At 40.1% G+C, this 12,142-nt stretch overlaps 1 protein-coding gene across 1 annotated transcript in view; it reads right to left on the bottom strand.

The window, feature by feature from the left end:
* eipr1 (EARP complex and GARP complex interacting protein 1) overlaps positions 1–12,142 on the bottom strand; it is an 84,609-nt gene that overhangs the window by 44,702 nt on the left and 27,765 nt on the right. Inside the window, exon 5 of the mRNA XM_033641933.2 lies at positions 917–1,016. Coding sequence (XP_033497824.1) covers positions 917–1,016 — 100 coding nt within the window. The remainder of the gene's footprint in view (positions 1–916; positions 1,017–12,142) is intronic.

Genomic DNA, 12,142 nt, shown 5'->3' with positions numbered 1-12,142 from the left:
ATTTTGTCATTATAGTTACGTGACTCAACTTCAACCACAATCTTTCGCTAACTCTCACCAAGTAGTTTTGTTCCTAACCGCCAAAACCGTCTTAGTCACGTGAGGAGACTTGCATGACTAAACGCCGATCCTTTCTGCATTAAGATACAATGCAAAAGACTGCCCCCGGATTCTGCCTGAGCATCATAATAACACAAGTAAGGAAGAGATCATGTTTAAAACTAGTTGGGAAACCGACAGCATTACTTCTTTTTAACAACAACACAACAACAACAACACAAACTGTCTTCACTTGACTTGGTATTGATACTACACCCAGTACTTCCTAATATTTTAAATAAAGCTATACAGAGGTTGTAGCAGCCATCTGTGTTTGACTAATTAGTGATGTTCAGCCAAAGACACTCCAGCTTGGAAATATTGCACAGGAGCCCACGGTTTTGGAATAAGAGTCAAACTATCATGGGTATAATGTGACAGTGTTTACAGTCCTTGGCCATGCAGTGGTTTCCCTACATTTCATGTGAAACACAACGTATGACAGTAGTACCACTACCTCAGTGAACTGTGAAAACAGATACAGAACTGTAAATGGCTTTTCTCTTACTTATTAAACAAGACTATTACTATCACTGTGAGAGAGACTTGACCAGAATGATATTAGAGTGGCCACAGCTTGGAAACCTGCCCAGATGCGTACTGTGTGTGTATCCATGTGTGTGTAGGTGTGTGAGTGTGTGAGACAGAATGAATAGTGGACACTCTGTTGTCGCAGAGAGAGGATGTGTGCGTCTGATAACACCAAGACGATATGGTGGTTATCAAATAATGAGTTAGCTATTGTGTGATATGGTGTGTGCATCTGTGTATGTACTGTGGCTTACAGTGTGTGTGTGTGTGTGTGTGTGTGTCTTACCGTGGCCTGTGTGGAGCTCTCCTGCAGGTCCCAGAGTAGTGCGTGATTATCAGCCAATGAAATCACACGCTTGCCATCCCCCATGGGCTCCCACAGCACGCTGTAAATACACAAGGACACGCACACACACACACACACACACACACACACACACACAAACCACAAAGTCAGAGTCAATTAGAATACAGATTTTGGTCAAACATGCATGCAGTCTCATCCACACATGCTGCAGACATACAGGGGAATGAGGCTTGTTGGTCACATTTCACATGACTGCTTAATATAGCATCTTGTACAATATCACAGCTAATCCGATTTTAAACATTTGCATGCAACTTCAGATCTGGGAATGCACACATGTATGGATGCATGTATACTGCAGTGTAAGCAAGGAAATTGCAAATATAAAATGTTACACATTATACAGGTGATTAAATGCTGAGGCTGGCTTTCTGCTATATTTTTCTTCTTGCCATCAAATTCCATTAAAAAAGACCAAAACTGACAAGCTGTTATTCTGTCTCTTAATACCTTCTGATTTCCTACCCTGTCTGTGACAAAGGTCACAAATATAGGGTTCCATATTTTAAAGGGCTCAATAATCACCTAAAACAGCTGGGCACTATAGCAATTAGCACATGTTACTCTAAGAAAATGCACAATGGGGAATATTTTTAGACATGGAGTAACACACATATGGTGCTCTAGTGACTATATGGGGCGTCAGGATAGTGTATGCAGGAGTAAAAACAAACTACAATGTGTGTGGTCGTGTAATGAAGGAGCATGTGTTTTAAATAGTTTTTGAACAACAACTGAGTTCTGTGGCACAGAGAAATAAGATATATCAGGTTTTGATATGAACACAATACTTGTTAGTGGGATCAATTCATTCTTGGTTCTCATTTTATGAAATTAGTTGCCAATTATCAAACAAGACTAAGAGCCCTATTTAAACTATCAATAGAGCATGGCGCAAGTGCATTACTGCGCATCCCTGTGTGTAACAACCATACTATATAAAATAATTGATGTAGCTACGTGATGTCACCCATAGTTTTGTGGATTCCTATTTGAAGCCTCAAGTTCGGTATTTTTGGTTGTTGCCATCTTGGATTTCTGGAGCCAGAAGTGACCATATTTGGATGAGAGGATGGGGCTTTAGATGAGCGAGATGTGGATCTGACTCAAAGACTGTGGTGGAGCCTGGCAGACAGCCTGTCACTGAAACCGGCCCGCACTTAATAACGCATAACTTTAAGCCTTAATAAAATGTAAATGGGTGAATAACATAAAAAAAAATTCACTCCCTGTGCTTTTGTCACAAATGCTGAAATTAGCTATAGAGACCAGGCTGTTTATTTCTGCCTTAAAGTTGGGCCTTAAAACATAGGGGTCTATGGGGATTGACTGGCTTTGGAGCTAGCACCAAGTGGCCATTCAAGGAACTGCAGTGTTTGGCACTTCTGTGTTTGCTTCATTTTTTGGCCCTGGAGATTGCTGCTTGGTAACAAGCAGAGTGTACGCGCATTATTAACCTGGATAATGCACCCTTTGAATGGCAGGAAAATACTTCTGACTTTAGACAAGGTTTTCTTTTGGTCAATGGCACACTCACTTTCTGCTGCCTAAAAATGGCAATGAGCAAACAATGTGTCTGACCACACTTAATTTTAAGACCTACACACCTATTGGCACTCAGATGGGCACAAGTATATTGGCTACTTACACATCATGGGTACTGGCCGTGAAAATGACAACTGCGTCAGTCTGAAACTAGCAATGACAGTTGCAATCCTTTGTTCACCGCTTTGTGCCAGGTGTAAGATAGGATCCTAAGAGTCTTTTGCAAGGCGATACTCAAACAAAGCAATGCTTTGAGCTAAATGTGAATGTCAGCATGTTCACAATGACAATACTAACATGCTGATGTAAAGCAGGACTGTTTACCATGTTCACTATTTTTTTGTAACATGTCAACATGCTAACATTTGCTAATTAGTTGGTGAAGATTCTCAGTCATCCAGGTCATGCTAATCATAAATGCTATATCGTAGGCAACTGGACTTGCTTGCGTTTCTTGAAGACGTTTTGCCTCTCATCCAAGAAGCTTCTTCAGATGAGGCGAAACGTCTTCAAGAAACGCAAGCAAGTCCAGTTGCCTACGATATAGCATTTATGATTTGCTAATTAGCACTACAAGAAACACAAGTAAGTCTGATGGGTTTGTTTTTACAGTTTATCCTAGTTGAGCACAGCTAGCCTGAACTTGTCCTTGTAACACATTTTTGTTCTGTACATAAACATATTTATAAAAACATTAATTTGTGATTTCACAGAGTGTTACAAGCTGGAACTTTTCTTAGGAAACTTCTGTACTGGGTACAGTGACTACCTGCGGTTTGTCGTCAGAGTGAGGCTGCCAGCAACCAAACCCAAACCTAGTACCCACTGTATCGAGAAACCTGTAATATACCTAGACACTCTCACAGAGAGAGTTAATATATTTTCCAAAATGTTTAACTAATTATTTGCGATCAATTAACTTGAAAACAAGATGTTTTTATACTTATTTTCTATTAACTTTCTTTAGATTATTCCATTCAGATGAGATCTCCCATTCCCACCCCTTTCCCTTTCAAGGGTAACATACACACATAAATACGTACATACAGACAAACAGACAGACAAATAAGTTTAACCAAACAATACACAAAAACAGTGATATCTAAATAGATTGTTCATGCTTAAAAAGATATATATATATGTGTGTGTGTGTGTGTGTGTGTGTGTAAGATGGGAGCATATAGACTGAGTCATACCATAAAAGTTCTGTTCCTTAATGTCTTAGCGCTATAATGTTGGTAGAAAAAGGGCACAGAGTTAATTTGCTATTGCAAGAAAAAGCTCAATTCAAGCATTAAGGCAAAGTTTCCTCATATCCTGTAAAAGGGGACCAAGTTAAATAAAACTTTTTTCCCAGATCCATGTACTGAATACCTGACATTTTCTAATTTCAAAGAGGTCATTGGGTCTCTGATCCATTGAATAAATGAAGATGGCTTTGTTGATTTCCATTTGAGTAGAATGGGTCGACAGGCCAAGAGATATTTCTGTATTTCTAATTTTTTCTTTTGTGATTTCTTTTTAATTTCTAATTTTGCATGACATTTCCTTGGTTACTGTACAATTCTTTCACATTTTGGAAACTTCTGTAACCCAGACTTAGGTGTCAGTGTCACTACCACCACCCAGAAGAAAATGTTGTGTCAATGACTACATAAAAAAGTCCTTCAAAAAAGTGTGACGTTGCCTGGAGCATGTTTAACCTTCAAAATGAGGCTGAAGCAGCTAATCATTAATCGCCCATGAAAGTGACAATAGCATTCAAGTGAGTTCTGCACGTTTAATGGAGAATATTTATTGGCAAATCCAGCAGCCCAATTCTGTCAATCTAGTGTTCAAACACAGCAGTGGGATACAGGGTTGCCTCAGTGGTGTTAAAGAAGTGGTAGCTCTTACTGCATACTTAGCTTTGATTCCTGCCTACATATTACATTCTGCAGAGTATTGATTCCTCACTGCATGCCTCTTGGAGCTGTGATTCTCCACTGTGCTCTACTTACAATATGTATTCTGTGCACGTTCCATAGGGACCTAACCAGACCTGACACACTGGAGCCCAAACTGTTGCTTTATTCTTCCCTTGGTGTTGATTTGATGACTTGTATTCTTTAGTTGTTTGTTTCTTCTTGGTTTGGATAGACTTAGCAGCTCTGCAGTGTAGGCAGACACACCACTACATGGGATAAGAAAGAGGACACAACCCAAGTGAGAAAGCAGTGCTTTTAACTCTGAGTCCTGTCGACTTTAAAAGCAAAATGTCAGTGCAGTCAGAGACCCGGCAATAAGCTAAACATAACCTTGGCCTGGAAAAGCTGCTATATGCTTGTTAAGGGTTTGATTTCGTGTGGCTTTTCAGCTCAAGAAAAAAAAATCTGTGTCTAATCTGGGTTAAAGGATGTAAAATGTCACAGAGGTGCAGATGTGGTCTGGCTGAAGGTTTGGATGTCTGAGCCCATCACAGCTCTAAAGCTGCTGTCATTAGGGGTTTACGAAATGATGCCATTCATTTAAGGAGTTCATCCATTAGACAACTCCATTTTCATGGACTCATTTGTCAACTTGGAGCAGCAGCAACAATGCCAGTGTTTGAGAGAGAGCGTGTGTTATAGAAGGTGAGAGTGTTCGCGTGAGATAAAAGAAATGACATAGCAAGCGAGGGAAGACAAAGTTAAAGTTTGCTTTTGGATTTAGTCCAAGTTTCAAATATGCATAGTCCTATTAGAAAAGGTAGAGCGGGGAGAGGGAGGAGATGAGGGAGGGGAGGCAGAGGAGGGAGAGAGGAGCGGTGTTTATAAGGGCTGTAAATTCATGACTGCTCAGGGACAGCTTTTACTGCCCTCCTGAGGAGCAGGAAGTCATGGGCTTGGGATGCACACATGCGCACACACACACACACACACACACACCATTTTGTCACTAAGGAGGACAACACGCTGACTTATATTCAGCGCTTGGAGATTTACCCTAACCTTAAAGGATATTTTTTTTAAAACTATCTTTGCACAGAATATGCCATGTGTACATTGAAAGCTGCTGTAATTAGTTTTGCTGTAATCATTCCTCCTTTCCATACTGGCCATGAAGTCTTGTCATCACTACTACATTATAAAAGATAGAAAAAAATCCAGAGTGCATTATGTGCAAAAATACACTGAACAAAACTATAAACGCAACACTTTTGTTTTTGCTCCCATTTTTCGTGAGCTGGACTCAAAAATCTAAAACTTTTTCTACATACACAAAAGACCATTTCCCTCAAATATCGTTCACAAATCTGTCTAAATCTGTGTTAGTGAGCACTTCTCCTTTGTCAAGGTAATCCATCCCACCTCACAGGTGTGGCATATCAAGATGCTGATTAGACAGCATGATTATTGCACAGGTGTGCCTTAGGCTGGCCACAATAAAAGGCCACTCTGAAATGTTCAGTTTTGCTTTATTGGGGGGGAGGGGGGGGGGCAGAAAACCAGTCAGTATCTGGTGTGACCACCATTTGCCTCATGCAGTGCAACACATCTCCTTCGCATAGAGTTGATCAGGTTGTTGATTGTGGCCTGTGGAATGTTGGTCCACTCCTCTTCAATGGCTGTGCGAAGTTGCTGGACATTGGCAGGAACTGGAACATGCTGTTGTATACACCGATCCAGAGCAACCCAAACATGCTCAATGGGTGACATGTCCGGTGAGTATGCTGGCCATGCAAGAACTGGGATGTTTTCAGCTTCCAGGAACTGTGTACAGATCCTTGCAACATGGGGCCGTGCATTATCATGCTGCAACGTGAGGTGATGGTCGTGGATGAATGGCATAACAATGGGCCTCAGGATCTCGTCACGGTATCTCTGTATCTCTATATCTCTGTGCATTCAAAATGCCATCAATAAAATACACCTGTGTTCGTTGTCCATAACATACACCTGCCCATACCATAACCCCACCGCCACCATGGGCCACTCGATCCACAACGTTGACATCAGCAAACCGCTCACCCACACGACGCCACACACGCTGTCTGCCATCTGCCAAACACTGAAAACCGGGATTCATCCCTGAAGAGAACACCTCTCCAACGTGCCAGACGCCATCGAATGTGAGCATTTGCCCACTCAAGTTGGTTACGACGACGAACTGCAGTCAGGTCGAGACCCCGATGAGGACAACGAGCATGCAGATGAGCTTCCCTGAGATGGTTTCTGACAGTTTGTGCAGAAATTCTTTGGTTATGCAAACCGATTGTTGCAGCAGCTGTCCGGGTGGCTGGTCTCAGACGATCTTGGAGGTGAACATGCTGGATGTGGAGGTCCTGGGCTGGTGTGGTTACACGTGGTCTGCGGTTGTGAGGCCGGTTGGATGTACTGCCAAATTGTCTGAAACGCCTTTGGAGATGGCTTATGGTAGAGAAATAAACATTCAATTCACGGGCAACAGCTCTGGTGGACATTCCTGCAGTCAGCATGCCAATTGCACGCTCCCTCAAAACTTGTGACATCTGTGGCATTGTGCTGTGTGATAAAACTGCACATTTCAGAGTGGCCTTTTATTGTGGACAGCCTAAGGCACACCTGTGCAATATTCATGCTGTCTAATCAGCATCTTGATATGCCACATCTGTGAGGTGGGATGGATTATCTCGGCAAAGAAGAAGTGCTCACTAACACAGATTTAGACAGATTCGTGAACAATATTTGTGAGAAATGGTCTTTTGTGTATGTAGAAAAAGTTTTAGATCTTTGAGTTCAGCTCATGAAAAATGGGAGCAAAAACAAAAGTGTTGCGTTTATATTTTTGTTCAGTGTATAATCTTAAATTCAGCTGAGGCTAATATAAAGTGATATGATATCAAGTGGTTTCGGCACATTTAAATATACAAATAAACGACAACCTGGACAAACAATTTGAGGAAAATATCTAATTGCAATTTTTCTTACAATATTAAAGCTGACTGACTTAAAGAGGCAACAGATAGCATATTTTCCTCAATATATCATTATGAACATAATGTGGGTTGCACAGGGTAGTGGCCACAGTAAAATTAGACTATCTGCGTTTACATAGATTACTTAGTGGCTTTGCAATCTTTGTAATAAACTTCTGCCACCAGGGGCGAAATTTCGCGGAAAAAATCTGCTTTACGGCAGGAAACGCATCATTGCGAAACTGGTCAGTCAGCCAATTATGACTATATTGACAAACTGCTGGTGAGTTGCAAATAACAGTATTTTAAAGTCTGACAGACATCTGCTAATGATACAGTTGACAGGTCTACACTATAAGTTATTCAGCTAGTGTTAGCTTGCCAGATTGGCAGGACAAGCTACTGCCATACAAGTAATCATTGAGGTCCAGGTTCAGAGATTCAGAGAAGATTCTTTTGAGGTGATAAGTTTAAAATGATAATATGATGTGCTGGAAAGTTGGACTGGAAGATAGGGTTGGTTAATGTCAACCAAGATGGCATACAACAATATCTGTCTTACATCATCAGTATCGTGACAGACAATTGTTTGAGGTAACAAAGACAGAGACAGAGAAAGTGAGAGAGAGGGGAAGTGAAGTTGTAAGATGGACTATTAAATGCAATGTTTCTGTAGGCCTAGTAACTTACATGGAACTCAGTTTTGTTGCTATGGAAGATTCTGACTACTATTAACCACCTGCCTGCTGTTTACTTTAAGGATCAAATTGCTAGCTAATATTACTCATCTGAAAATAACATGAAGCAACCAGCTAAGGCTCAACTGTTTATCAATCTATCTTTGAAAGAAAAAAAACCCCACACAGTCCACTCTCTATATTTCTATACTTCAAAATTATATCAATGGATGCTCTTCACAATGGTGCAGTCTAGAGTATTGTAGTGGGCAGACACACCCAAAAGCACCACCAGGCTCACAAATACATAAAATACATGCAATCACAAGTTATTGAGGGCGTTCCAAAAGACTGGGTAAGTGTTATCAGGAGAGGACCTCCTGAAACAATTTATTGTAAGTAACACAAGACTTTAACAGCCAAGGACATTTACAGCCGGGGAGATTTAAACACTTTGGACTCTGAACTGATTTTCCTCTGTTTTCTCAGTCCTTTATCAGCTTATACTGTTTTATGTTAACATTGTAATGCATCTAGACATGCTGTTTTTGTTTTCAGGGACATCTGTTCTATAGGATTATGAGGTCATATTGTTTGGCTTATGATTAGGCTATTTTTAAAATGTTGCTTATGTCATTAATATAAACAATATGATCATGTGTCTCCTATGTTGGGATGGATGAAGGTCTTGTGATGACAGTCATATCAGCTGTGTCTTGAGACTGAGACATCATAAAACACGGAAAGATATGCAAAAACTAAAATAATTTAATTATTCAAGATATTGCTTTTTACAGATAAGGTAAGCAAAAACCACTGGAAATTGTTCTTTGGTAGGCCAGGTCTACGGCAACTCAAAGCACATCCTATATGGGAATTCAGCTTCATAAGGCTTTACCAAACAGTTCAGAAACAACACAGGAGAATTTACCTGAGTCTTCAGGAGCTGCAGTGTTTATTCATAAACAAACTGATAACTTCACTGTACATTCACGACCACTTGACAACTTTACTGCTAATTTACGCTCTCTACACACAGAGCTCAGCAGGGCGAGGACGAGGAAAGATGACAAAAGTCTATCTGCTTGCGCTGCAAAGTTTGTTCAGTTTGGTGTTAGATCTCTCGACCCTGTATTTGTGAAAACAAATAGTTTGTGAGAGTTACGTCACAAAACAAATGTTAGGTATCCTTGCACACTTTAAGTGGGTATACATAAATCCTGGAGGGGTTTTTTTGGAGCTTCTAAATAATGTTGCCTAGTAACGATGTTCTGACAACTTAATCACTTGAACGGCAAGCATATCGTGTACACGACTTTCCACGTCATAACCATGAGCTCACAAGTTCAATTTGAAGGCAGAATAATGTTACTCAACTAAAGCTGATTAAATGTAAATTTGACATAAGGCTGGGCGATATGGCCTATGAATAATATTGTGATATTTTTAGGCAATATCGCAATACACAATATAAATCTTGATATTCTGAAATGTCCTCTAAACATCTGTAGACTACTAAAACACTAAACTACTATATAAACTTATATAAACTACAGTTAAAACAAAGTAGCTGCTGTTATATAATATATATAATAATATATATAATATAATATATTAAGTTAAATAAAATACTGTTATAATAACCTTAAAAAAGACAATTATAATAAAGTAAAATGAAGTGTTGTTAGAATTAAGTTAAATACTGTTATAATTAAATAATTTGGAATACGGAACCAATGGTGCTTTTATTCTGAAGCACCTGGCTTGTCTCAGGCTGCACGTTTTGGTGTTTTTGCTGTGAACTTCACTTGCTGTTAACAGTTATATGCTAGCAGTTAGCTTCCCCCTATAGCACATCAGTTAAGTGTCACCATGGCACTGTTAAAGATAAGAATGTATTCACTGTAAGATGGAAACAAACCAACAGCTCTCCAGTTCTAAATTTATAATGTTTGCAAGTCACACTGGTATCTCCATGGTTGAAAATGTATCTAAATAGTCACAGTCTGGAGTGGTCTGGATGGGTGGGGAGTACATGTGATTTTTTCTTCTTTTTGTGTCAGTGAGAAGGAGAGAACCGTAGGAGAGTGCAAGAGAAATGAAACATCTAAGCAAGTGTAATGCCAGTGGCTTTAAAAAATTATGTGAAAATTTATACTCAGTTTTCACGATAGCCATTTCATACATCCCACGTGGAACACACCGCGATACATCGAGTATAATGGATATGTTGCCCGCCCCTAACTTGACAGGACTGAAAAACCCTCATCTAACCTTTAACCTCGGCCACCGTATGCCCAATCCCAAAGCTGTGCCCTTACCTTTACAACAAAAAACAAAAACAATTAACCCCGAAATTAAATGGTTTAACTTGTGAGGGTCACATTTTTGCCCCCATAATGTCACAGACTGATCAGATTTATGTCCCCACAATGTCATTAATAAGAGTACACACACAGCTTGGTGGGGCAACTCACTGCAGCTCACAAACCTTATAGATGGATAGATGGAGACTGCAGCACATCAGATACCACCTCTCTTTCTCCCTCATGCACACACGTGCGCGCGTGCACACACGCACACACACACACACACACACACTCCCCAACACATAAATCAGCACACCATAGGACCAATTAAAATATACTCACCACTTTGAGATTTACGCACTGTATGCTTCCCTATAGTATCAATTAATTCATGCAAGGGGGAAAGGAAGAGGGAGAGGCAGAGACAGTAAGGTGTACAGTACTCCTCTCTTATTAAAGAATATAAGTTATGTGCATTTGACCTTGAGCTCTGCAACAAGCTGGCACACTGGCTACTGGAATGGTATGTAAATACTGTCGGGGAGAGCTATGGAGGTTTTACAGCCCCATATATCTCAGTCCGGGACACAGATGCACTTCTCTCTCTCTCTTTGTCTCTCTCTATGGCTCTTGCTCATCTGATTGTTACCACTCTTCGCTGTGCTTTGCATCCATATGAGTTTAATCCCAGCCCTTCATATACAAAGCCACAGCCAACACAAACAAAATGTGTGTGTGTGTATGTGTGTCTCTTTCCTCCTTCTGGGTAAGATTTTTAGCATGGATACAGGGACACCAAGGGCAGCGTATGTGTGTGCTGCAGTGTGTGAGAACCAGCTTGTGTGTCAGTTGTTCGGAAGGAGGACATTTTTGCAAAGTGGCATTAGGCTTGCAGTGGTGATGGTTGAGGTTGAAAGATAATCACCATGTACTATATTGTGGGTCTTATTTATGCTGTTTTGGCCATTATTTCAAATGGTTATGATAATAGTAAGTAATTGTTGGGATCTGGGAACATAGCAAGTCAAGAAAAACATGTACTCAGATGATGAGAAACAATTTAGCCAGATTATTTAAACCACTTTATAAGAAGGACAATAAGTATGGTAGGTCAAAGCTCATTGTGGAGATGTTACCACATCCCCAGATTTCAGCATTAACTCAATGAAAATGGGAATTGTAATTTGGGTCGGGTTCAGATAGCAGGTTTCATTTTGGACCTGGTGTCGTGTAAAAGTCTTTTGGACATGCGATATGGCAACCATGTCAAACTCATTTTATGTCATGGGCCACATACAGCTCATTTTGTTCTCAAGTGGGCCAAGCCATTATGATTATTAATAAACTAACCCATAATTAACAACCCCTCCAAGTGTTTCCCTTTCTTTTCAGAACAAGTGCATTCTGAACAAATTAATCAATTTACCAAACAGAACTGCCTGAGATATCAAAACAAAAAAAATTGTCATTATATATGCATTTTTCCATACATTTCCACCCCTGTATAATAATGCTGGCATGGCAACATCTAACTAAAGTGGAAGCTATTGAGGAAGCAGGTTAAGTTATCCCCTGCCTTACAGACCATTTACACATCTCAAGTTTTGACAGTGTGATATGGTTCCAACCATACTGTTTTAAGATAGAAGTCTGATACAAATTAAAAAAAATTTGTACTGAAGCTGCTGACTGACAATAT

Source organism: Epinephelus lanceolatus, chromosome 15 (assembly GCF_041903045.1).
Source record: "Epinephelus lanceolatus isolate andai-2023 chromosome 15, ASM4190304v1, whole genome shotgun sequence".
NCBI classification, from domain to species: Eukaryota; Metazoa; Chordata; class Actinopteri; order Perciformes; family Serranidae; genus Epinephelus; species Epinephelus lanceolatus.
Note: the sequence above shows the minus strand (reverse complement) of the source record. Positions and strands in the feature narration are given on the sequence as shown.